The following is a 25,559-nucleotide window of genomic DNA, read 5'->3' as shown; positions in this document are numbered from 1 at the left end:
GGATAATGTACAAAAAGAGGATGCCAAAAGAACCCTCTACTCCATAGTTTCCACAGACTGGGTACGTAGCTGTTCCTCGCGCCAAAGCCGTCTGCGTGCCGCGGGACTGAGATTCGACCAGCCCGTTTTTGCTTGCTCGCTATTTGGCTGTGCAGGGATAGAAGACATTGTCTGTGCAGCGGCGGTGTTTTCCGAGGGAGTGGTTGTGGATGCGGATGAGAAAGAGGAAGAAGATATATGAGCCGCTCCCCGGTTGAAATCGGCGCGCTGTTTGCGGCTTTGGCGCAGTTTCCCCAATCCTCTAGGGTACAGGACGGAAGGCGCGGTGTTGAATTTGTCGCTGTTGATGAGAGTCGAAATTCGCTCAAATTCGACGTTGAGTGGCTGAGTGGGCCTGGTGGGGGTGTCTGGGGGAGGCGTTTGGGTTTGGGTTTGGGTCTGCGGTATATCGGATGCCGCTTCCTCGTCAGAAAGAGATTCGTCTTCTTTGAAGGAGTCTTGGATGTGGTGCTTGCGGAGTTCGAAGACGAGGGCGCGGAGTTGGGCCATTTCCGCCTTGAGAGCAGTGACGTCCTCTCTGGAGGTCGTGCCATCGGGGTTGAGAGCAGACGTCTGTGTCTCTGGGGTTGCTCCCTCCACATTAGCAGCTTCTGTGTCCATTGAGCTACCGCCTAGCGTAGCGGACAGAGCGCTTTGTGCATGCCGACCAGCCAAGTCGGTGTGATGTGGGGTGCTGGTGTTTCCAAATATCTCAAGACGATCCAGCCGCTTTTGAACAATATTCGCGAACTCCTGGCACTGTTGCCACAAGGGGCGGTCGAGATTTTCGGTCGGCACTCCATCAGCTGCCTTCCTCCACCGCGAGAAGCTGGAGTCAACGATTGGCACGACATCAGATTGGCCCGATGGCATGGCCGGGTCAAATCCACTGTGCATCGCAGCAGCAATCAATGCCTCCGCGGTGTCCTTCTGGCCGCAGGAATCGCAGAGATGTACCATCCGCACGAGTAACCGCTCGACTTGCTCGGGAGAATGGTCCGTCGACGAGACGAGGAAGGTAACAGCTCTTTTCAATACATGAGTTCCCTTATCCCAGTCCTGGCGAATGCTGTAGAAACGCAGGTAGGAGAAAAGAGTATTCCAGTCGTCAAAGAAACCAACGCTACGAGCTGCCTGGAGCCAGGCGTCCGCTCGGTCCGGTTGATCAAAGCGTAAGGCAGCTGAGATTAGCGCAGTATAGATGACTGGATTGCTACTGTCCAGAGTGGGAACCACCAAGTCAATCCCATTGAGCTTCCGGCGTCGGTAGACGGATTTCCCCAGATTAGCCGGGTAGCCACCGTGGCCGCTGAGCATTTCCAGGAACTGGTCAAATCCCTTGAGGTTTTTGGACTTGCGGAAAAAAGAAATAGTCGTGACAATGAGCGATTGGGTCAGCTGAAAGTAATGAGGAAGTAGAGTTCGTAGAAGTAGGTCCCCCAAGTCATTTTGGCGGGCTCGGGTGAAGGCGACCATCATGGTTCTGAAGGATGGAGTGCGGTCTGGGTCTGGAGAGTTCAAGAGATTGTTCGATAGGCGCAGCAGAAGCTCTTCAAGAGACATCTGCCTGCTCATGAACAAATCAACATCGTCCTTGAGCTCGGCTTCAAGGCTGTTGCGCCGCTCCTGCATCTGGGCTTGGCTGAGAATCATATAGTCGGATATGATATCTCCAAACTCTGCGTTTCTTTGTGTTTTCAATTCATGAATGCGACGTCGGATGTTGTTCAGCTCCCCAAGAAGTTTCTCGACGTTGACGTTCGGGATATTCGGGTCTGAAGCGTAGTTCATTGAAATACCCGAGTAGCGATGCGCAATTGTCGGCCGAAGCAAGAGCCGAATCGCAAATTGTGTCAATGCCAGTTTTTGTATGGCCTTCAGACGGAGAGGCTCATGAAAAGCCCAGTCGGGAATGCTTTCGTCCTCTTCCCCATAAAGCTCCCCGTCTTCCGGCTCCTGATGCTCCAAACCTTGCTCATGATTCACCGGGGTACTTTCAGGGACCTGAGCACTGGCTGCGTCCATCAATCTGCGCTGAGTATGAAATGGTCTCGTCGACCCATGTATCCGGGCGGAGTGTCCGATTGACGGCGGGCATTTCGGAATTGTGCCCAACCCTCCCAGGTGCGAAAAAAATCGATCGAGTCCTCGTTGTTTCCTGCGCGACCATAATGCATCCAAGATCCGTTGTTCCTCATCCACCAACTCATTCACTTCCGCCTTGACGGCTGCGATCTTCTCGTCCCAATCATTTCGGCGTTTATCTTTGCCGCGCGCATCGGCAAGAGCGGCGCCGGCGAAGATGCTAGTATAGAAGAGGGTGACAGAGTTCCCGATGCGCAGTTTCCTCCTGCTTGCCGCGGTGGCCGATCGTGAGGTGATTCCCTTGGCGGCGGTGTTCAAGCAGGAGACACACCGGCAGGTTGACTGCGACGGGGCAGAACGGGACCACAAACTCTGCATCATCGGGACATTGCAGTCACCAATTGATCCAAGAAAAGAAGAAGAAGAAATTGGGGCCCCGTGCGGAGTCCCAACGAGAACTGGCGATGGGGAGTGAAATGACGCTGAAAATCATTACTGGCGGTGGAAATAATAAGTCGCGGGTGCAAACACTGCAAACACCCCCCGTGCCCGCTTGCAGCTAGCTGTCCCTGTTGTTCCATTTCCATTGTTGTTCTACCAATTCTCCGAGTGTTGGATCGGACTTGCTTCTCTGATTCTTACAATGGTCGCCCAACTGCTCGGACTCATCGCAGGAGCGCTGGCGCTGACCAGCAGCGTCGTCAATGCCCATGGCTCGCACGCAAACGACAACCCACCCTCCGACGACTGGGCCACGAACCATATGAGAGGTAGAACACACTTCGCTGGGTAGCAATCACAGTGCTAATGATCGTGGTATACAGAGGAACACCACATTGACGCCTTCGACGCACTGTCATTCTTCACGCTGCACGACTACGATTCATCAGGGGCCTGGACCCCTGACGAGGTGCGCAAGACGTACGGTCTGGACGACGAGACCAATGCCGGTTCCAGTGAGGCCCGAAAGCAGGAAGCGGTCCTTGCGGTGTTCAAGCTGTTTGACCCGCAGAACACGGGCGTCATTACCCGCGATTCCTGGATGCAAGGCATCAACGCCGGCACTCGCTTGCCCGATCTCGGGTTTGGCCCTGGACACCACGGGGACGACGAGTACGAGTATGAGATTCACCACTTCGAGAAATACCACAACGAGTATACCACGGAGGAGGAGTTGACCCACCCGGAAGATATTGAGCATTTCAAGAAACACGACGAGGAGGAGCTCGCGGAGCTGCGGTTACAGAAGATGGAGCAGACGCAGGTGGTAGACGTGAATATTCCGGACAAGTTCCGGAGGAATTAGTGAGATTCACCCATGTATATATGTGCTCATATGTAATCAACTGTTGTGTTATATCCTCCATGCCGAGTCGGTGCCCGACAATCGAACGTCAAACACGCAGTGCATCACGCCCGGTGCATACGTCTTGACGTGTTCCACATGCCGGCAATTGGCAATTGGCAGGTCAAGGGAAGTCTGTTCCTGAGACCGCATTCGTGCCAGCTCATCCTCGATCTCTTTCTTCTTTTGCTCGATCTGATGGACATCCACGTTCTCATGAACATGGATCCAGCCGCCTCTTCGTACATCAAGCATCCGGCAGGCATTCTCCCAAGACGGTTTTGACGAAGGCAGAAGACCCAGGTTGACATGGCGGACGGGATTCCACGTCCCCAGCCCGTTCATGACATGACTGACCGTATCCAACATGTCGGCAGCAAACCTGTTGTCGCCATGGAAAATCACCACGCGATCAGTATCGGCCAGGCCTTTCACGAGGTCTTCAATATCTTCTCCTCCAGCAAGTTTCCCGTCGTCGGTAACCTTGACAACTCTGCACCCCCATTTATTCGCCAGACATCCCCGACGCAGACCCTCCACCGACCAGCCATTCAGTTCCCACCCCCAAACGCGCTTCACTCCTCGTCTCAAATATGAAAAGACAAAGTACCCGATCCCCGCATACAGATCCACGACGCTGGTTTCCGAAACAGACTGCTGCAACGACTGCGCATCTAGCCCCTCAAACGTGTTAGCCGAGGGACCCTGGCCGAGAATGCGTGCTTTCTCCGTGATATTCCCCCGAGAGAACATCGTATAGAGCGGAGCCCAGATTTGAACAATGCCATGGTTCTGCGCCGTGCGTACCCAAAAGGCACGCTCAAGATCTGTAGCGCTAGGCTGGGATTCCTCCTCGCCGGCCACTGGTGATAGATCTCCAAAGTCGCCTTGCAGCGGAATCAATCCCGCCGGGCTGCGCATCCGATTCTCCTGGCCTCGAAGGTCGGTCAATGCAATAGGAGCATTGATGGCGATATGTGTCACGCCCATGCGCGCGAATGACTTTGCGATTGAGGCATAGAGGCTTTGCCGTTGCTCGTCTGTGAGAGATGTGTAAAGAGCGCTCCAGGCGGGTGTTGCGTTGAATGCATTGGCTGGAAGTAGTAGAAGTGGCTCGTAGATTGTGAACCTCTTGGGGAGTGCTTGCGGTAGGGTATCGAGAGATACGTTGCACGCTGATAGCTGTGACTCCGGAACTTGCGTGTTTACAAATTCCTGGATTCCAGCTTGTAACAAGTTGGAGGTTCTGTGGGATCGTTTCTTGCGTTGCGGTTGGGATTCAGGGCTTGTGAGGGACATGGTTCAAGCGTCGGACTGTCCCCCCAGTTCTTTTCTGTCGTGGTAGTTGAGAAAGTGCCGAAATTGTCATTGACTGGCCGGGCTGCAATGTAGTCCACTTATTGGCTATTTAGTTACTGGCGTTCTCCATCTTGCCAGAAATTTAATATCAAGGCGAAATTTGTCCAGCAATCGCCTTGACTGAGAGGAATATATATCGGCTCCACGTGACCTGTCTCCAACATCTACATTTTACCAAAGAACATGAGGACTCGTGAAATTGAGCAATTTCCTCCTCACGTTACAAAGAAAAAAGAGTGATCCTGCGAACCAAACAATTCCTGTTGATTTGCAAGTAACGGATATCAAGGTAGAAAAAAGATCAAGAAACACGCCATGGCTCTCATTACGACCAGACCGTCAGTGGACGGAAACCAAGAATGCAAACGCCAGATCAAGAGACTGAGACGCCAAAGCCCAAAGGAAACCAAAAAGAGAGGGGGAATATGTAGTGAGCAGAGAAGCCATGTGCAAAGGGAACTCAAGCAATTAGCGCCCACAAAATAGAAAAGAGGGTGCTTCGATCAACGAGGATCAAATCCACCCATCCACATTCAAGGTGAGCATAGTTCTTAGCATAGGAGATTGATCAGAAGGAACTTTATAAGGGCAGCCAGCTATGCGTCAGAAGGATGAAGCGAGAAACGACTCAGAAATCCATAGCCGAGTACCCCAGTCGGTCAGTAGAATCAACCACTCTGTACGAATTTTGTTAGCAATGCCGCGGACGAAGCCCATCAAACATCCCAGACTTACGAATACTGCTTCGTGAGCGTCCCCTCTCCACCCTTGGACAGATCGATGTTAAACACGTAGAAGTTGCCATCACTGGTGACAACCATCACCTGAGGCGTATTGCTGCTCATAGCAACCACGCTTCGGACCGGACCAGCATTCCCATTTCCGCTCTGACCATGGTTGGACCGAGGGATTTTGATCCATGCAAAATCTCGTGCGGGCTCCCACATTTCGCTGACGCCCTTGGGAAGGTACCCACCCATCGTGGCAGCGACTGCTCCGCCCACATTCTGGGATGTGCGACGAAGCATGCCAATCAAGGTACCATTGTGCTTTCTGTTGGAAAATCCCAAAGAGCCGGAGCCGGCTTCGCCACTAGCATCATCCTCATCGGGCGAATAGCCGAATGGGCTCTGTCCGAAAGTCTGGTCTCGGCCCACTGGGGAAAGTGGTGAAGGGGACCCGTCGGATGACGAGGGACCTTGGTGGCTCAGTTTGAAGACGTGAATGGTCTCAGTGGATGAAGAGACACAGAGAAGGGTCGAAGTGGTGTTGAAAGACATGCTATATATATGCGACGGCATGGAGCCGCGCCGGAACTGATATAGCTTGTGGCCGTCTGGAACGGAAAACACGCGAATGATCGTTCCCTTGTCGGAGGCAGTCGCTAATAGAGTCCCGTCACTGTTGAGGGTAATGCAAGCCAAAGGCGAACGGTGAGCTTCAATGACGTTGATCGCTTCCAGCTTTATGGCATCAAAAATCAAGACCTCCCCGCTGGTGGGTGAGACGTGAGTTGACCCCGGTGGAGCATGTGCAGGTGTGTTTTGGGCAGCAGGCGCTTTCTGTGGGAGAGGATATGCCATGTAGCAGTTTTCTGAAGATGGGGCGAGAGCACAGATAGCTGGCAGAGAATTAGCACAGTGTTGGTAGAGCCCTCGAATATGCATACCTTGAGGATTCGGGGATGTGTCAATGGTAGACAAAAGTTTCATGGTCTGGATGTCATAGACATAGATCTGATTCTCAAGGACAATGATGAGACGCTTGCGATTCAACCTGACTGACAGGACGGTGGTCGGGAAGGTCAATTCACAGATGGTGCATTGCCGCTTTTTGATAGGTAGTCAGCGACATGCGACGAAAAAACATGCGACGAGAGCAGGGGGATCCCAACCAACCTTGGTATTTGTGATCTGCAACCGGCGAGGGGACAAGATGAGGGCTACTAGAGATGTCGAAAAGAGCATCTCAATCACCGCGATGTTGCCCTCTTTGGTCTCATAGCTTTTGGCGAAGGGATCAGTGGTGAAGATGCGGAAACCTTTGCCTGTCGCTGGTAGGGGTCAGCACAAAGAACCTAGCTGCCATCCTTGGAGACTCACCGACCGCCAGGTAGCTATAGTCCTGGTTGAACGTCACGAAATTCATCGTCATGGTGGGAGGGCAAGCGTGGATGGGGGCGGGAGCCCAGGCAGCCGAGGAACGATGATCAAGCTCTCGTGGAACGCACGATAGGTAGGGAAGTGGGAACCGGGGAGTCAGAAGCCCATCACCAAGGGTGCGACACCAGTGCAGGACATGCAAGGCACGACACAGAGAAACAAATACAGACTCAGAGCAAGTCCGGCGTCACTGGGAGAGTCACGGGTACGCTTGGGCCACACCTTGATCGTCACCGCCTTTGCCTGCTCCTTATCGTTATCGGGATCTTTCTCTTTTTCCACCCGTTGGAGTGATGGCGCCTCGACCAGCCATGGCCTCCTCCAAGGCCGAGAAAGAGGCTGATATCGTGATGGGCGTATGTTGTGGCCCAATTGAGTTGATCACATCCGCTGACTGGACGATCTCGGCAGACAAACAACGGCAGCACCGTGTCCAAGCGCAGCGTCGAGATGATCTACTACCCAGAGCCGCATTTTTTCCGTCCCTTTGTCAAAAAGCCCCAGAGGCAGGCACCACTGGTCAACCGTGGCTATTGGCTGCGTATGCATGCCATGACCGAGTCGGTGCGCCGGTTTCTAGATACCCCATCAGACAAACCAAAATTCGTCCTCAACCTCGGATGTGGATAGTGAGTATCTATAGATGGCACGTTTACCATTGGGAATCAAATGCTAAGATCTGGGGTTATCTGTTGTAGTGATCCGCTTCCCTTTAAGCTACTCAGCGACGAGCGCCGCTCACTGCGTAGAGGGCAGACTATATTCGTGGATATCGACTATGAGAAGCTCATGGTCCATAAGAAGACCGCCATCCGCCGCACGCAGGAAATTCCGGATCTCCTGGGGGATGTAGAATATCTGTCTGATGAATCACCCATCCAAATTCGCAGTGAGCGGTACCTGGCTGTGGGCTGCGACTTGAAAAATTTGACCAAGTTGGAAGACGTGATACGAAACCATATCCTGCCCTCCGCCGACTGCTCGGTGCTCTGTCTCGCTGAGGTCTCTCTAACACATATGGACGTCAAGTCTTCCAATGCGGTCATCAGCTGGGCTTCCAAGTTGGCCACTGGTGAGTCCAATCCACCTGCATTGTAACGTCTCCTAACACCGTGGATTGCAAAGATATGAAGTTCTGTATCTTGGAGAAGTTTTTCCCAGATGGTCCGGATCACCCCTTTGCGTTAATGATGGCGAGGCATTACAACAACCGCCAGACTCCGCTGCACTCGATTCATGTATACCCCTCTCTTGCTGATCAGGAACGGCGCTTCAAAGACGCAGGATGGCCATATGCGCGAGCAAGAAGTTTATGGGACTTATGGTCAGATAACTCATTCTTGCCCGAATCAACCAGGACAGGCCTTGATGCGTTCGAGGTCTTCGATCAATGGGAAGAGTTTGCACTTTCCTCCTCCCATTATTTTCTTTTGATTGCTTCGACAACCTCTGATGTCCTCCTCATGGATTCACCCAAAGTTCAACAAAATGTTCAAGAAGCAGCACAGACCAGCGGCTCTTGTGGGTTCGTTCTGCAACCATGCTGCTCCGTCAAGAGTCGCGGGCAGCGCAGATTTGGTGCTTTGATCCCTGATGGGACCGTTTCTGTCGGTCACCATGGTGGAGTTGGCCCGCAGACCCAACTTGCCTCCACAGATTTATACTCCTCCTCTTCTGAGGTCACTGAATCCTGTACACAGTTTCCCCGCGACATCACGGCACGAGAGGGCCACACCGTCACCTCAGTGGATGAGCAAAATGGGACTTGTCTTCTTGTCGGCGGAAGGGCTTCACCTGCCCCTTTCAATGACTGCTGGCTAAGACATGAGAATGTGTGGCATCAGACTCATCCTCTACCAAAATCAAGGTTCCGACACAGCGCGATCAAGGTCTCATTCGGCAATGGCCTAGGCATGGCGCTCGTCTACGGTGGAAAATCAAAAGATAACCAGATCCTTAACAATTGGTTACTTTGGAGCAATGACGATGAAAAGGGATGGCAGACCGTGGACACAGATGGTCCTCAGCCCGAGGCTCGCTTCGGGGCATGCCTTGCAAAAGTCCAGGACGATTGTGGGATCATGTTTGGCGGAATTGGACATGATGGAACTATTCTTGAAACCGTTTGGACATGGAAGCTCTCGCGATCTAGTGATGGATCTCCGAAATTGACTTTAGCCGACATCACTGGTACGGTCCGGAATGTCTCACCACGGCTTTTCCCGTATCTGAACCGGTTCGGAGCAACTGTCTCTACCACATCATTTGGAGTTGTCGTTTCCGGTGGCATTATAGCCCGTCAAACAATCCCGGCTAGCAAAGAAATTCTGTTGCTGGACCTCAGAGAACTACGGGATAGTATCACGACGGCGACACCATGCACTTCTGCTCTGATTACTTGCATCGGACTCGGAGACGCATTTCCGGGCCCTCGGCCTTTGCTCACTGGCCATGCTGCCTGCACCACAGCCTCTGACGAGGTTCTGATACTGGGTGGAGGAGCAGTCTGTTTCTCCTTCGGGACATTTTGGAACGAGGGCACTTGGCTACTAAAGCGTGTGGACTCTACTGTGGAAAATACATGGAGCCTCGCGGCTTCGGCATCAAAAGTATACCCCCAGCCCCAAGTGCGACGGCTGGCGGTCGAGCCCCGCGGTCCAGACCTGGTGAAAAGTGTCCCCCGCATACGAATCAAGTCTGCCGCGCAGTTCGAGCAAGTGGTGGCAAAGGGTCAACCCGTCATCATTGAGGGATCTGATATCGGGCCCTGCACCGAGCTCTGGACGAAGGAATACCTCGCAGATGCCGTTGGGCGGGACCGCAAGGTAGGGCCACCCTCGATCAGGCTCACACGACGCGAGCTTGCTAACGAAGTAAATACATAGATTGTCGTCCACGCAGCCCAGTCGGAAACGATGAGCTTTCAGACCAAGAACTTTTCGTACGTCACGAAAGAGTTTGGGACGTTCCTCGATGAGGTGCAGGCCGGTGGTCGACAATACCTGCGGTCCATCTCGGCGGACCAGCCGTCCAAGCTGCCAGCGGACCTGGCTACCGACTTCCCCGGGCTGCAGAATGACTTTTGCATTCCGGAATCCTTGGCACTGGTCAGGGAGAATGCGCATAGTTCTCCTCTGCGGATATCAGGGCCAGTCACCATGTGGCTACACTACGATGTGAGTTTGACCTCCCCCAAAGTTGTGGCTGGGTTCTAACCACGATTACCCAGGTGATGGCCAATGTGCTGTGTCAAGTCCGCGGCGACCGGCGGCTCGTCCTGTTCCCACCGGACGACGTGCAGAGCCTGTCCTTCCCGGCCGGGGCGTCGAGTTCCACGATCGACATCTTCCACAGCGTCGGGGTTGACTCGATCGCGGGCATCCCCGGCACATCGCCACAGGAGGCCGTGCTAGGCGCGGGGGATATTCTGTTCATCCCGCCGCTGTGGTTGCACACGGCATGTTCCACCACGGGCCCGGTGAGCGTCGCGGTCAATGTGTTCTTCCGCAACCTGCGCCAGGGATATGCCGCCGGCCGCGATGTCTACGGCAACCGGGACCTGCAGGCGTACGAGAAATCGCGACAGGATCTGCAGAAGATGGCCCGATCGTTCGACGGCGTCCCACCTGACATGGCCCGCTTTTATCTGCGGCGGCTGGCCCAGGAGTTGCAGGTCATGGCGGACCAATGATGAGGCGCGGGCTGAGATGCACCGCCAACACTCACCCTACGCTAGCTGGGGTCGCGTCCGGCCCTCGTACAGGGAATCGGAATCATGTGATAGATATATGTGTTGTTGCCCCAACTGGGATGTTTGTGTATGGTGGACATCCACAACCGGATGGAGTGTACAGAATCCCCACCCGGAGTGGAGCGCATCGACGATCCGGGGGTTAGCCTGGGCCCCATACTATGTATTCGTCTGGTTGAGATCCATGTCATGCTGAGCACTTTTTTATCTTTGCCCACCCATGGATCATCCCAGAGTGGCGCGCCTCCGGTTGAACGGTTTCGTGCTCCGAGTGAAAGTGCGGAGCGATAAGAGGGGAGATCCCATCGACGATTGGGTGTCTGGGGGACTGTGGAGAGACGAGGGACGCACAGACAACTGGCCAGGAATCTGGGCCGAGAACGAGGGGGAGCAATAAGAATCTCGGCGTCATCGCGACCGGGCTGGCCGGGCGGTGATTGGGCGTGCCCGGCCAGGGTGGTCCGTGGAAGCTGATTAGCGTGTATCAGAGCGATAGGGAGGAGAACATGGAGTCAAGACAGACGGTGGAGACTGCAAACGGATGGATGGGACGGGGGACATGACGCCGATAAGCGAATGATGATGTGGATGATGAGACGATGATAATAATCAGATTGTTGTGCCGGCGTGTCTCACAGGTACCTACAATGTATGGGGAGCCCGATGGGCCAGGATGTATACTGGTCGGCCCTAACTACATCCTACCCCTACTACCCCCTCTTCCCACTGGCTTCTTTCTTGTTCATTCCTCTTCCCCCTTACTCCTCTTTATCTTCCTTCCTCCCTTCTCCATCATTCCAACCATCCATCCCCCCCCCCACTCGGTCGCTCTCTGGTCTGGTTACCATTGCCCCCATCTCCCCCTCCTCCATCTTCATCCACGATCAAAGGATGTGATTGTCTGCCGCCGCGGCTGCCGATCTCGAACTTTTTATTCCTCCCACTCTCGGCCAGCCTCTCGTGATCATGACGACTGTTGTGGTCCAGCAGCACCATACCCTGCGCCATGCCACTCCTCCCCCTCCCACTTCCATCCCCTCTACGCTGACCGTCAATCGACGGCCCAGCCCAATCCCAAACAAGCACCTGCCAGTGTGTCCGACGGGCCCAGCACCAGCAGACACCTCTCAACCCTCACCTCCGACCAGCCCGACTGATCAGCCCGTCTCTCTGCTCTCCCCGCCCGATCGCTTTACCCGACTATCACAGTCGACTTGCCCCACTGTATATGCCATCGACGCCCACACCCTCTCCGCGGCGCTGGACCAGCTGTCTTCGCAGCCCTTGCCGGACCCGTCGCAGATGTTCCCGTGGTTACATGGCCTGCACCAGGATAACCATTTGCAATTGGGGTTCTTCGCCAGTCGGAAACGGTCGCTGCGCCGGTCGCCGAAATGCTGGCGCGGCATCACCGTCGTGAAACTGCGCGGAGATCTGAGCAAGGCGCGCATCAAGGGTGCTATCAGTCCCGGCGAAGTCCTGGCGCCGGCGCCGGCCTCGCGTTTCTTGATGGCAGACCCTCGGGAGGGGTTCTCCGTGCGCAACTTTCATATCCAGACGGCCAAACTGGCTGCCATGTCCGACATTGTCGTCTACGGAGAGGACACTGCGAGCAAGGCGGAACTTCTTGCGCTGGCTGAGGAGTTTGCGACGGCGCAGCATGCCTATAGACTCCAACATGACCCGGCGCAAGAACGGCCTTCTTATAACACCTTCGTCATCTCCAGTACGTACCAGAACAAAAAAAGAAAAAGATTATGTCAACGCTGACTCGATCCGATGCAGCTTCCTTTTCCGAGATTGAGAAGCATTACCCCAGCTTGATCGCGGTCAACTCGAAAGGTGTATTTACCGGTCAAGTTATGGATTTTTGTATGTCCCTTTTAGTTATCATTTTCACTGGACCCTCACTGACATCCCTCTCTAGTCCAGTGGGAACGACTCGAAATGTGCAGCATGTCCCGGGCCTCCGAGATTTCCACCAATGTCTGGCTCGGCCCAACTCCAGACCATATGCTGAGAACCGGGGCCTGCGAGCACCCAATAGAAGAATCTTATGACCTGCTGATTGAAGCGAGCGATCTCGCCAGCATCCCAGGGCCGCGTTTCTTGGCCATGACTGATAAACAGCTCGAGAAAGGCCCCCAGCGCATGGAGTTCCCCTCGTCAGGATCGCTTGTCCTTCCATCGGGCCACACTCGTGAGATTGAGGACTTCGTCAACACCGTTCGTTGGATATATTACCTCACACATCCAGATGAGCCAGTGGAAGAGTCTATCCCTAGTGAGGACGATGACATTGCGATGGTTAACCTCCGCAAGAAGGCGCGCAGAGTCTTTATTCACTGCGCAGATGGCTATACTGAAAGTTCGCTACTAGCCATTGCCTACTTCATGTTCGCCGAGGGCGTCCCGGCACATGAAGCCTGGCTCAGGCTCCACTGTGAAAAGAAACGGAACTTTTTCACCTATCCCACCGACGTGGCGTTCCTGTGTCATGTCCAAGAACGTCTCTTGCAGGAGAGCCCTGAATGTCATCGAGTTGACGTGACGGATATGTGGGACCCCAATTGGTTTCTCAAGATTGATGGTTCCCTTCCGAGTCGCATCCTGCCATACTTGTACCTTGGCAACCTTGCCCATGCGAACAACCCCGAACTTCTCTGGAAACTTGGCATCCGCCGTGTGCTGAGCATCGGCGAGCCTGTCACCTGGAGTGACGAGGAACGCGCCAAGTGGGGACCCGAGAACTTGATGTATATCGACAACGTCCAAGATAACGGCATTGATCCCCTAAGCCTGGAGTTTGACCGGTGTCTTGATTTCATCGGTGAGTATTTTTACCAATTCATTTCTCAAACAGATTCCTGACCGTTTATTTGCAGGTCATGGCAAGAAAGATGACGCCACCCTGGTTCACTGCCGAGTGGGCGTCTCCCGATCTGCAAGCATCTGCATCACAGAAGTGATGGCATCTCAGGGCCTGTCATTTCCGCGAGCATACTGCTTCGTCCGCGCACGCCGACTGAACGTGATCATCCAACCGCATCTTCGATTCGTCTACGAGCTCCTGCAATGGGAGGAGCTCCAGATGAAGAAGCAAGGCCGGCCCGTTAAACGCGAGCTTGAGTGGCCCACCATCGCCCGCGAGATCGCACTCCTCAACAAGCCTTATTCCAGAGGTTGATCCTCACCTACTCACACCTACCTACACGAGTATACTTTCTGTCTTCTTGCACCAATTACCCGAATTCTCAACGCGAGGCAGGAGATGCTACGAGGAACAATGATATAAACGAGAGCCGGTATTCAAATGTATCTTTTTTTTTGTCTGTGGCGCAGCAGGGCGTTTCGGTGTTTTCTTTTTCTTGAGGATCTGATGGGAAATGGAATGCCATGTTCACGATGCAATGCTTTTCTTTTCCCATGCATGGTCACATTGCGTTGGCATTTTATCTGTCTCTTTTTTTTATGTGTGCGCATTTCTTCCTATGCGCTTTTTCTTTCTCCCTGTCAGTCTTTCTCTCCTTCTAATGATTGTATCTTTGATGTCTGTTTCTATCTGGTTTCTTTTATCTGACTAGCGCTCTGATTCGGCACCTGTCATTTTTTTATTTTTGTTGGGCTTTTTCGTCCGATCCTACACGTTTCGTTCCACTTGAAACAAGAAAGCATGCAGCCATCTTCATCTTTTTACATCTGCCACATCTTATAGGGTTCCATCTCTACTGACTCCTGGATACATTGTCGAAATGTCGCGCTGAACTGCACGTGGAATCTGTTGTTGATGCAAGAGTCTAAACATGATGCATCAAGCCATTCATCCTTGGGATTCAAGCTAAAATAGTTAGTGATTCATAGTACTTCATAAAATTCTTTCATTCAGCACCGCTCAAACACACGATACAGCCCCTTCAAATCAGCCACCTCCACCACCCCCCTCAGCAAACCCGTCGTAGCAATGAGTCTAGCGCGCAGAGCCGGGAAGAGAGTGTACTCCAGCATTCGGGCCATCTGCGCACGCCGAGTCTGAATAAATGACTCTTCCTCTTCATCCTGTTCAACATCTTCAACATCCCCACCAGACTCATCCCGCCTCGATGGAGGAAGCGGCAACTGCTCCGGCGTATAAAACGCCGCTAGTTCGCGCAGAAACGTCCGGAAGCAACCCTCCTCCGAGCTCCAATCCACGTACGGGCCCAGGCGCAGTAGAAACCGCGGCAGCTTCGCCAGCGAGGGGACGTACCCCTTGAGCAGGAGCGGGATGGTGCATAGCTCGCCCTCGGCGCTGATCTGGAGAGAGAAGTACTCGTCCAGCATATGGCGGCGCTCGATCAGCGTGGCAGCTACCGTCTCCGCTGCGCTGGCGAAGATGGTCTCTATCGCTGTATCTTCGTGGCTTGGGGGTTGCGGGTTCTGCGCTAGATGATCGTCTCGCTCCGTCTCCGCGGCGATCTTGAGGAGATCGACCAGTTTGGGCGCCGGGTCGAGGCGAATCACGCCGAAGTTCCCAAAGTCTGTTAGGCCGACTTGGTAGAAGAATTCGCTGCCTGCGAGGCCGTAGTCGACGAGGTGGAGTTTGACGCCGGATTGGATGGCGGCGAGACGGCGGCGCTCGTCGACGAGGCCGACGTAGGTGTGCGAGGCGAACATCTCTGTTAGGGCATTGTGCATGTCGTTGCGCACGGTGGCGCGGAGGTTCTTGATCGATGTGAGGGCTATGCGGAGGGGTTGGCGGTCTGTTGTTTCGTATTGGAGGCCGTCGTCTGAGGGTAGATTGCCTGGCTCGGTCGCTGCGTTGGCGTGGGATGGGTCTTGGGAGGGACTTGGAGCTGGGACTAGCATGGATGTGATTTTGCGGATTTTGGAGTCTGTGCGAACGAGGTTGTTTTCGTAGGGTCTTTTGGATGTGGCTGGTGTCTTGGGAGTTGCTGCTGCTGCTGGCCTTTCTTGATCGGCTGCTGCTGCTGCTTCAGATGAGATGGGTTGATCGTGTTGGAGAGACTCGATGGCTTGGGCGCCTGGCAGCAGGCTCTGCGTCAGGAACGTTCGGCTCGAGTCCACCTGCGCTAGCTTGGATCTGACCTCGCTGCATACCATCTCGATGATTTCGTCTTCGTTGAGGAAGTTCACTTCCCGCTTCGTCGGGTGCACATTGACATCCACACGGTGAGGCTCGATCTCCAAGTCGATGTACACAAATGGATGTCCGCCCTTGGGCAAGAAGGCAGAGTAGGTCTGCTCGACTGCCCGCTTGATGGCGGTCGACTCCACTGCGCGATGATTAATGAATAGCAAAATCACAGTCTTCTTGACGTGGTAGTTGGCGTTGGTCGCCAGGCCCGACGCCCGGAACCCCAGCTTTTTGTCCGCGGTCTCGAACTCGACGATTTCGTTCGCCACTGCGCTGCCGTGGATCTGACGGATTCTGTCGACGGTGCTCGCAGCGACAGGCGTGGAGATACTCACACCAGAGTCACCGTGCTTGCGGCATGAGAATGCGACTCCGGAGCAGTGCACGGCGTACCGGCCGACCACATCCAGGATCTTGGCGTATTCCTCGCTCGAGGAGCGAAATGCGCGACGACGGGTGGGGACATTGTAAAAGAGATCTTCCACCTAAGATCCTGGTTACTTTTTGAATAGCAAGATACACGCGTTGAACCTACTGTGATCTGAGTCCCGCCGCGCCCAGCCGTGGCTTTGGGCGCGGCGCTCTGTCCTGGCTTTGCGGGGACCAGCTTCCCATCCCCGTAGTGCGCTCGCCAGGCACAGCTTGAGTTGGCTGTCTTTGTCGTGACGGTCAAATGCGCAATGTGGCTGATGCTTGCGAGAGCTTCACCACGGAACCCATATGTTCCGATCGAGGAGAGATCCTCAAACTCTTTCAGCTTGGAGGTGGTGAATCTCTCACAGAGAATGGGCAAGTCCTCTCGCTGACGAATATGGTCAGCTAGCTGTATTGTCAATCGAATAGGCCGAAGCGACGTACATCAATGCCATGCCCGTTGTCGGTGATTTGCAGCAGCTTCAGGCCCCCGTCCTTGACCAGCACTTCGATAGAGGTCGAGCCTGCATCCACGGCGTTTTCTACCAACTCCTTCAGCGCGTGCATTGGGGCGACGATGATCTCGCCGGCGGCAATCTTGTTCACGACATCGGGGTCCAGGGCCTGCGCGGGTTGGTTAGTAGACATCCAACTCCACTGCGCCAACACGGCAACTCACTTTGATCCTCTTGGCCTTGGAGACATCCTCAGATTCAGACTCAGCTACACGCTTTGTCCCACGCTGGTCAGTCGCGTCGACATCCATCTCGCCGTCCATGATATGTAGTGTGAGGGTGAGTTGGAGGGTGGATTAGTGGATTGGGCATGTCATGTCGCGCCGGCGATAAGATTGTCGATCGATTGATCTCATTGTTTTCCTCTCCTTCAACTCTCACCATCTTCCCCCCTTGCTCGTCTCAATGCCATCTCGGGCCCTTCACGCTCCCTCGGAGCATACGATCCTTCTCTGTGTACGGAATGGCACGCCAGAAACTGCCCTTGTGGGCCGATGAAGAGCTGGGAAAGAAGGACGACGACCACCGCCCACTCCCAACACGCTTCGAGCCCCGACGACAATGGAAATCGCCTCGTCCCCGACGGATCCTGCTCACCCTGGTCGCGGTGGGAGCTTTGTGGCTGTTCTTCAAATACATGCCCACAGATCTGGCCCCTGCCGCCGAACGGTACAACGCCAACCTCGCGAGACTGCGACAACAGAACCAAGTCCCCCTACCCGACGCTGCTAAGGTACCCGCTATCCCAAAGGCGGAGCCGTCGCAACAAAATCAAGAGATTGGTCTCACTCCTGGAGATGAATACGATGGAGAGGTTCAATTCTACCAGTTGGCCAAGTCGCTTCCGGGCCACAAATACCCCGAGAAGGAGAAGATGGCCAGCAGCGCAGTTGTGTTCGCCGCATCGAGTCTCCACTGTGTATCTGATCTTCTGCCACTCGCCTGTCGAATGGCAGACAAGCGGGTGAATAGTGTGCATTTCGTTTTGATGGGCAAGGACGAGGTTTCAATTGAGGGAATCAAGGAAGTGAACAGGATTACGGACTCGGAATGCCCGATGACCTGGCATGGTGTGTTTGAGACCTATGGCGCATTGAGAAAATGTTGATGCTGACCCTATCAACAGACAGTCGCCCTGACTTTGCGCCCCAGTCCACTGATACCCGGATGCAGCGGTCTGTGCTTGGAGGCCTGGAGTTTATACACGCCTACCTTCGCCCGGCCGCCATCATTACACAAGGAAAGCGCTGGGAGGATCTATTCTTTTGGAATGGAGTCATGGATTATTGCACAGAATCTGGTACTGCTCATATTGGACTATCTACCGCATCAACAAATCTCATGTGGATAGCGGCGCTCGATAGCAGCGCTCTGCAAGGTACAAAGTCCTCTGGCTGTTCTCTGCCTTGATCTCTTACTGATGTGGAATGTAAACAGTCTGGAACGACATCCATATAGAGATGGTTGTCCACGCGCCCACGGAATCATCGGGGACCTTGATTCGACTGATACGCTCCTTGGACGCAGCGGACTATCTAGGGTCGACCCCCAGCTTGACAATCGAGCTGCCTCCGCGAGTCGATTCGCAACTCTTTGATTTCCTCGAGCGAACCAAAAGCCTTTCGAAGCTGGCAGGCCGGATCACTCTTCGACGCCGCATCCCACGGCACAAGATGGACGAAGCGGAATCTTCTCTCTGGACAGTCGAGTCGTTTTATCCAAGAGATCCCAAGGTGACCCATATGCTCCTACTGTCCCCCCAAGCCGAGCTAGCGCCTTCCTTCTATCATTACTTGAAGTATTCCATCTTGCACTACAAGCAGTCCGCAAGTGCCAACCTGTTGTCATCGAAACTGCTCGGCATTTCTCTCGAATTGCCATCCTCCAAACCCACCACTGATGCCGAGCGATTCACCCCACCGTCAGCCCCAATTGTGAATGAAATGAGACGTGAAGAAGAATTGCTCCCCTCGTTTCTTTGGCAAGCACCAAATAGCAATGCTGCGTTGTACTTTGGCGACAAATGGGCCGAGTTTCATACCTTTCTCTCCAATCGTCTGGAAGTTGCCGAAGTCCAGCTTACTACTGCTGCAGAGAACAAATTGGTTTCGAAACGATACCCAGCGTTCATGGAATACTTGCTTGAAATGATCCATGCGAGAGGCTACTATATGCTCTATCCCTCATTCCCGGGGCTAAGAGCATCGTCTTTGACAACCGTGCACAATGAGCTGTATCAGCCGCCCGAGGAGTTCTTCCATGACAGTGTCACTCGATCCGTCCAGGATATTGACGACCCCAACCAACCCTTGAAGACACTGGCTCTGGGCTCTGTTGAAAAGCCGCTGGATCGCAAGTCAACCATCATGCCTCTTCTCGATCAGTTTTCTGTGGATCTTCCTCCTGTGGAATCTTTGCCGTTGCTTTCTTATAACGGGGAAGTTCTGACTCCCGGGACCTTGTTACAACGCACGGAGGGCTATGCCTCGAAGTTTCGAATGAAGTATGGAGGTTGCTCCGAGGACGCAACGAGCGACGAGCCCTCGGGCGATCTGTTCTGCCTGGGTGGATGATTCAAATATTGTCTGATTTCTCCGATTCGTCTTTAGCTAATCACAATGTAGAAACAAATTCTATGAAACCATTAGACACTCCGTAGACACTCCGTAGATGTCCATGGAAAGGCATCCAACCAATGACGAAGCCTTGGCGGTGCTGACGTAAGAACCCGGGAGGAGCTCACAGTCCACCAGCTCTGCGTTGCTTCCGCATCACCAGCTAACCAATCCACCTGCATCTGCTGTGTCCGCGCAGCTTTCCATCTCTTGTCCGCTTGTACCATCACTGTTTTTCTTTTCGTCTATCTTTCTTTGTCTCATTCCCTTGACTTATCCCAGACCTGGTCGCCAGCTACCCGTCAGAAATGGCGAACGAGGGCGAGCGGTCAACCTCCGCCGACAAGGGCAAGGGCAAGGTTGATGATGTCCGCGAGTTGAATGGCAAGAAGCCTCAGACCGATGAGAAGGCAACAGCAGAGGGAAAGAAGAAGGATGAGGAGCCGCAAGAAGGTAGGTCGCGACGGCCTGTGCTAGCTAGAACGGAGCACACGCCCCCTGCCATCGGTCTACGCATCCAGAAGCTGACAAGATTGCCTTTTACAGAAGAGCTCAGTGAAGAGGATCAGCAATTGAAGAATGAGCTGGAGATGCTGGTTGAGCGGTTAAAGGTAGGGTCATCTTGTCCACAGCCGGTAGCGGAAAGGGAATAGTGACGTTAATGCTCGGGTTTTACCAACCACAGGAACCGGACACTTCGCTTTATGGGCCCGCCCTGGATGCGATCAAGAACTTCATCAAGACCTCGACTTCCTCCATGACCGCCGTCCCGAAGCCGCTCAAGTTCCTCCGACCGCATTATGATGATCTGACAGAGCAGTACGAGAAGTGGGCAGCAGGCTCGGTGAAGGTAGGTTTCTCGTTCCGGTTCTCAACTTCAAATCTGACTTTATATCTCTCTAGGATTCCTTGGCCGATATGCTCTCCGTCCTGGGTATGACCTATGGGGATGAAGAGAAGCTGGAGACAATCAAGTATCGCCTGTTGGCCAAGTCGGAAGACCTGGGTTCATGGGGCCACGAATACGTCAGGCACCTGGCGCTGGAGATTGGAAAGGAATACCAGAACCGCTTGAACGCGGAGAACGACACTCAAGATCTGGTGAAGCTTGCCTTGTCGCTGGTTCCCTACTTCCTGCGCCACAATGCCGAAGCGGATGCAGTCGATCTTCTCAGTGAACTCGAGATCATCGAGGAAATCCCTCGGTTTGTGGATGAGAACACCTATTCGCGTGTCTGCTTGTACATGGTCAGCATGGTCAACCTCCTCACCTACCCCGAAGATCAGCAGTTCTTGCGGACTGCGCACGAGATCTACGTCCGCTACAACAAGCTTTCGCAGGCAATCGTGCTTGCCATCCGTTTGAATGATGTCGAACTCATCAAGAGTGACATCAACGCGACGACCGACGTGGCCCTCAAGAAGCAGATGGCGTTCCTGGTCGCTCGGCAGCAGATCTGGCTTGATTTGCCCGCCGAGGATGAGGAAGGGGAGGCCTTGAATGACTGCCTAAACAACACATCTATCCCCAAGCACTTCAAGTCTCTTGGAAAGGAGTTGAATATCTTGGACCCAAAGATGCCCGAGGATATCTACAAGACACATCTGGAGAGCAGCCGGGGGGGCTTGACCAATCTCGACTCGGCTCGTCATAATCTGGCTAGTGCCTTCGTCAACTCCTTTGCCAACGCCGGCTTTGGCAACGATAAGATGATGCTTGTTGAGGGTGATAAGGGCACATGGGTGTGGAAGACAAAGGATGATGGTATGCTGTCAACGACCGCATCCCTGGGTATGCTTCTGCACCGGGATGTGGAAGATGGCCTGGACAAGATCGACAAGTTTACCTACGCGTCAGAGGACCAGGTCAAGGCCGGTGCGCTCCTTGCCATCGGTATCCTCAACTCTGGTGTTCGGCTCGACTCCGACCCTGCCCTCGCCCTGTTGAGCGATACGGACAATCTGGAAGCGAAGAATGTGCCCATGCGGGTGGCTTCGATTATGGGACTTGGCTTGGCTTACGCTGGGTCGAACAAGGAGGAACTTCTTGAGATTCTCCTTCCCATAGTGGAGGACTCCTCGCTAGATATGCAGCTGTCTGCCATGGCTGCGGTCTCGCTGGGTCTCGTTTTTGTTGGGTCGTCGAATCACCAGGTCAGCGAGGCGATCGCTACAACCCTGATGGATGAGGAACGTCAGAAGCAGCTCAAGGACAAGTGGACGCGGTTCATGGCCCTTGGTCTGGCACTCCTATACTTTGGCCGCCAGGAAGAAGTTGACGTCATTCTCGACATCCTCAAAGCAGTCGACCACCCCATGGCGAAGCCCACATCCGTTTTGGCCTCGGTCTGCGCGTGGGCTGGCACTGGTACGGTACTGAAGTTGCAGGAGCTTCTCCACATCTGCAACGACCTCATCGAAGAGAAGGAAGAGAACAAGGGCGACGAGCTTGTGCAGTCCTACGCTGTGCTCGGCTTGTCCCTGATTGCCATGGGTGAGGATGTTGGCCAGGACATGATCCTGCGCCAGTTTGGTCATCTCATGCACTACGGCTCGAGTAACATCCGCCGCGCTGTGCCGCTGGCCATGGGTTTGATCAGCCCCAGCAACCCGCAGATGAAGGTTTACGATACCTTGTCGCGGTACAGTCACGACAACGACAACGATGTCGCCATCAACGCCATCTTCGCCATGGGTCTCTGCGGTGCGGGTACCAACAACGCCCGTCTGGCCCAACTCCTGCGGCAACTGGCCAGCTACTACCACCGCGACCAGAACTCGCTGTTCATGGTCCGCATCGCCCAGGGTCTTCTGCACATGGGCAAGGGCACCATGACGCTCAACCCCTTCCACACCGACCGCCAGGTGCTCTCTCGGGTTTCGGCTGCGGGTCTTCTCACCGTGCTGGTGTCCCTGATCGATGCTAAGCAATTCATCCTCGCCGAACACCACTACCTTCTCTACTTCCTCATCACTGCCATGTTCCCGCGGTTCCTCGTGACTCTTGATGAGGATCTGCAACCACTCACCGTCAATGTCCGCGTGGGTCAGGCTGTGGACGTGGTCGGCCAGGCTGGTCGCCCCAAGACCATTACTGGGTGGCAGACACAGAGCACGCCGGTGCTGCTGTCGTATGGTGAGAGGGCTGAGCTGGAGGATGAGCAGTATATTCCTCTCAGCAGCATCCTGGAAGGCTTGGTTATTTTGCGCAAGGTAGGCACTTTTTCTTCTTCGTTTTATCGATCTGGCTTGCTAACGATGAACATAGAATCCGGACTATGAAGCTCCCGAGTAGTTCACGATAGATGCTATCCCGGTTCACATGCGATCTTATAGTGGTCGGGGTATCGCTGGATCTAATGTATTCAGAACGACTCAGAAATAGCATGTCAATTTTATTTTCTCTCCATTGCTTCTTCAACCGTAGTGTAATCCTCGTAGTCCTTGCAAACTCCGATCACATCCCAAATAGGCAATAGGGCTTAGGGCTCGGCCGTTATCGCGATTTTCTCTCCGCCAGCGCTTCCATCGATAACCTCCAAGGTTTGAAAAAGATCACTCTCCCACTTTTCCCGCCGTATTTCCCACAGCAATGAAGCTCGACGCAAAAGCAATTCGTTACCTCACCTCGGAGGATTTCCGGGTGCTTGCGGGGGTATGTATCTGCCCCTCCTTCGGTTGAAGACATCACGACTCACGCATAAGACTAGGTGGAAGCTGGCAGTCGCAACCACGAAGTAGTTCCAACGCCGCTGATCGTGCAGCTCTCCGGCCTGCGAGGCGGTAGCGGCGTGCATCGGTCGATTTCAGTTCTGGCGAAGACGAACCTGATCGCCAAGGTGAAGAATGCGAAATGTACGTTTTACTGGGAAAAACGATCTACTCAGCTGCTGACTCTCCATCGCTCTCGCACAGATGATGGCTACCGGCTCGCCTACGGCGGACTCGACTACCTCGCGCTGAATGCGCACCAGAAACAAAAGTGCATCTACTCAGTCGGCAACCAGATCGGCGTGGGCAAGGAATCCGACATCGTGGTCGTAGCACACAGCAGCGGCTCCCAACGCATTCTCAAAATCCACCGTCTCGGTCGCATCTCGTTCCGAACCGTCAAGACGAACCGCGATTACCTGCGCCACCGCAACACGGGCTCGTGGATGTACATGTCTCGCCTGGCGGCGATGAAAGAGTTTGCGTTTATGAAAGCGCTGCGCGAGAACGGATTCTCCGTGCCCGAGCCCATTGCCCAAAACCGGCATACCATCGTCATGAGTCTGATTGATGCTTTCCCGCTCCGTCAAATATCCAAGGTCCCTCGCCCCGCGGAGCTGTACTCGGAGTTGATGGACATTATCCTGGAGTTGGCCCGGTTCGGCCTGATTCATGGTGATTTTAACGAGTTCAATATCTTGATTAAGGAAGAGGAGGATCCGGATGCGAAGGGCAAAGCACCTGCGAACGTGGATGACGAGAATGATGAGAATATTCGGCTTGTGCCTGTGCTTATTGATTTCCCGCAGATGGTGTCCATCGACCATGCCAATGCGGAGATGTACTTTGATCGGGATGTCAACTGCATCAAGAGGTACTTCCAGCGCAAGTTCCACTTTGTCAGTGATGTTCCGGGGCCGTCCTTCGCCGATGCGAAGAAGAATCTGCTCAAGAATCCGGGGAAGCGGCTAGATGTGGAAGTGGAGGCGTCTGGTTTCTCGAGGAAGATGGCCCGCGAGCTGGAGGCGTACATGAAGGAGGTTGGGGTTGACGGAGATGCGGGTGCGCCTCGAGATGATGAAGAGGAAGATGACGACTCAGAGGAGGAAGAGGATGGTTCTGAGGAGGATCACAGCGATGATGGACAGCCGGAGGAGGAAACGGGGCCCTCGGACAGCCTTGACGACAGCTCCCGGCGATTGGAGGAGTTGCGAGTTTGAGAGAAGGGGCGGTAGAGGGATTCCCGTTTATTTTTAATGACCGTGCATGACAATTAGAGTGTAATATACTTCATACCTCCAGTAACAATTATTTTTTGTTCTTCGAGAGTCTATAGATCTACGGCGGGCGGAGCGGCCACTAGCGCAGTTTGTTGGCTCTTGTTCGCCCCGAGTAGTCGCTCCGACTTCATCCTCATCACCCGCCATCATGGAGCGCCAGGCCGCACAACTTGGAGCGCTCGCTGGGCGAGTAACATGGGGACGCAAGAAGGTGTACCTGTACGTCAAATCCCCAATTCCTCACACCCACCTGCCTCCGGTGGAAACCAGATCCAAAAAAAACCTGGACGATGCACCATTACCTCGAATGAGTCGCACGCACACCCACATCAATTCAATCCAATCCAGCAAAAATATCAAAATAACTAACCCCAATGTCCCATAGACCCAGCTTCGTCGTCGCCCTCGTCCGAACCCCCAATCTCTCCCCTCAATACGCCCAGTTCCGCGTCCCCCTCAGCTTCAACAAACTCGATCTGCGCGACTACCTTAAGAACGTCTACGGCGTCGGCGTCCGCAGTATCCGCAGCTATGTCGAACTGCAGCCCGTTACCCGGGTCACGCGCGACGGAAAAGGCCGCGGTCCCATCCGCCGTCCTAAGTCCGAGAAGCGCATGACGGTCGAGTTGGTCGAGCCGTTTGTTTGGCCTGAGGAGCCGAAGGATTTGACCCTGTATGTTTTGTGTCGTCTTGTGTTGGGGGCATTGGAAGGCAGGGATATTTGATTGATTCCTTCCCCTTCCATATTCCACCCAAATCTCCTCCAAACACCTAACTAACCACCTCAACCAAACAGATGGGAGAAAGAATCCTGGGACGCAAACGAAGTACACGCAAAGGAAGCGTCTGAAGCCCCGCACGGCCCGACGGACTTTGCCGAGAAACCCAACGAGAAAGAGCGCAAGGCCTACGCAGAACAGGCGAAGGAGATTCTCGCCGATCCGGAGTCGTGGCGGCCGACATGGAAGGCGCTTGGTATGGACTTTGCGAATCGGGGTATGCTGAAACCGATTTCGCGGGTTGCGAAGCAGGTGAAGAAGGAGGATGAAAATGGGGAGGTTGGTAGGTAGGCGAGGGAGTCCGTGGCTATGATGAATCTTGACATGTTTTGTCGGACGGTGTGCTGCTGCACGCTGTGTATTTCTTTTG

At 54.1% G+C, this 25,559-nt stretch overlaps 10 protein-coding genes across 10 annotated transcripts; 6 read left to right on the top strand and 4 right to left on the bottom strand.

Moving 5' to 3' along the window:
- Positions 1-36: 36 nt before the first annotated feature.
- Positions 37-2,502, bottom strand: PFLUO_LOCUS5187 (uncharacterized protein; the record flags this gene model as incomplete). Its single annotated transcript, XM_073782612.1, has 1 exon — positions 37-2,502. One exon carries the CDS (start codon positions 2,500-2,502, stop codon positions 37-39), a length of 2,466 nt encoding a protein of 821 aa, XP_073639249.1.
- Positions 2,503-2,767: 265 nt separating this feature from the next.
- Positions 2,768-3,430, top strand: PFLUO_LOCUS5186 (uncharacterized protein; the record flags this gene model as incomplete). Its single annotated transcript, XM_073782610.1, has 2 exons — positions 2,768-2,894; positions 2,949-3,430. The coding sequence occupies 2 exons, from the start codon at positions 2,768-2,770 to the stop codon at positions 3,428-3,430; spliced, it is 609 nt and encodes a 202-aa protein (XP_073639248.1).
- Positions 3,431-3,478: 48 nt separating this feature from the next.
- PFLUO_LOCUS5185 (S-adenosylmethionine-dependent methyltransferase) lies at positions 3,479-4,768 on the bottom strand (the record flags this gene model as incomplete). The annotated part of the gene is made up of 1 exon (XM_073782609.1): positions 3,479-4,768. One exon carries the CDS (start codon positions 4,766-4,768, stop codon positions 3,479-3,481), a length of 1,290 nt encoding a protein of 429 aa, XP_073639247.1.
- Positions 4,769-5,456: 688 nt separating this feature from the next.
- On the bottom strand, positions 5,457-6,982 carry PFLUO_LOCUS5184 (autophagy protein; the record flags this gene model as incomplete). The annotated part of the gene is made up of 5 exons (XM_073782608.1): positions 5,457-5,505; positions 5,564-6,449; positions 6,498-6,657; positions 6,727-6,881; positions 6,931-6,982. The coding sequence occupies 5 exons, from the start codon at positions 6,980-6,982 to the stop codon at positions 5,457-5,459; spliced, it is 1,302 nt and encodes a 433-aa protein (XP_073639246.1).
- A 319-nt stretch (positions 6,983-7,301) lies between these two features.
- On the top strand, positions 7,302-10,681 carry PFLUO_LOCUS5183 (tRNA methyltransferase ppm2; the record flags this gene model as incomplete). The annotated part of the gene is made up of 6 exons (XM_073782607.1): positions 7,302-7,346; positions 7,402-7,619; positions 7,689-8,062; positions 8,116-9,815; positions 9,876-10,166; positions 10,220-10,681. The coding sequence occupies 6 exons, from the start codon at positions 7,302-7,304 to the stop codon at positions 10,679-10,681; spliced, it is 3,090 nt and encodes a 1,029-aa protein (XP_073639245.1).
- A 1,026-nt stretch (positions 10,682-11,707) lies between these two features.
- On the top strand, positions 11,708-13,928 carry PFLUO_LOCUS5182 (tyrosine/serine/threonine protein phosphatase pps1; the record flags this gene model as incomplete). Its single annotated transcript, XM_073782606.1, has 4 exons — positions 11,708-12,467; positions 12,527-12,613; positions 12,669-13,571; positions 13,627-13,928. 4 exons carry the CDS (start codon positions 11,708-11,710, stop codon positions 13,926-13,928), a joined length of 2,052 nt encoding a protein of 683 aa, XP_073639244.1.
- A 695-nt stretch (positions 13,929-14,623) lies between these two features.
- Positions 14,624-17,067, bottom strand: PFLUO_LOCUS5181 (DNA mismatch repair protein Mlh1; the record flags this gene model as incomplete). Its single annotated transcript, XM_073782605.1, has 4 exons — positions 14,624-16,360; positions 16,411-16,677; positions 16,734-16,913; positions 16,969-17,067. The coding sequence occupies 4 exons, from the start codon at positions 17,065-17,067 to the stop codon at positions 14,624-14,626; spliced, it is 2,283 nt and encodes a 760-aa protein (XP_073639243.1).
- Positions 17,068-17,267: 200 nt separating this feature from the next.
- On the top strand, positions 17,268-22,714 carry PFLUO_LOCUS5180 (proteasome regulatory particle base subunit; the record flags this gene model as incomplete). Its single annotated transcript, XM_073782604.1, has 8 exons — positions 17,268-17,874; positions 17,931-18,182; positions 18,263-19,369; positions 19,702-19,872; positions 19,966-20,030; positions 20,105-20,269; positions 20,323-22,632; positions 22,688-22,714. 8 exons carry the CDS (start codon positions 17,268-17,270, stop codon positions 22,712-22,714), a joined length of 4,704 nt encoding a protein of 1,567 aa, XP_073639242.1.
- Positions 22,715-23,011: 297 nt separating this feature from the next.
- Positions 23,012-24,350, top strand: PFLUO_LOCUS5179 (Serine/threonine-protein kinase rio2; the record flags this gene model as incomplete). Its single annotated transcript, XM_073782603.1, has 3 exons — positions 23,012-23,074; positions 23,130-23,274; positions 23,335-24,350. The coding sequence occupies 3 exons, from the start codon at positions 23,012-23,014 to the stop codon at positions 24,348-24,350; spliced, it is 1,224 nt and encodes a 407-aa protein (XP_073639241.1).
- A 208-nt stretch (positions 24,351-24,558) lies between these two features.
- On the top strand, positions 24,559-25,480 carry PFLUO_LOCUS5178 (mitochondrial 54S ribosomal protein YmL41; the record flags this gene model as incomplete). Its single annotated transcript, XM_073782602.1, has 3 exons — positions 24,559-24,629; positions 24,796-25,083; positions 25,207-25,480. 3 exons carry the CDS (start codon positions 24,559-24,561, stop codon positions 25,478-25,480), a joined length of 633 nt encoding a protein of 210 aa, XP_073639240.1.
- Positions 25,481-25,559: the final 79 nt, after the last annotated feature.

The sequence above is a fragment of the Penicillium psychrofluorescens genome, assembly GCF_964197705.1.
Source record: "Penicillium psychrofluorescens genome assembly, chromosome: 3".
In the NCBI taxonomy this organism is placed as follows: domain Eukaryota; kingdom Fungi; phylum Ascomycota; class Eurotiomycetes; order Eurotiales; family Aspergillaceae; genus Penicillium; species Penicillium psychrofluorescens.
Note: the sequence above shows the minus strand (reverse complement) of the source record. Positions and strands in the feature narration are given on the sequence as shown.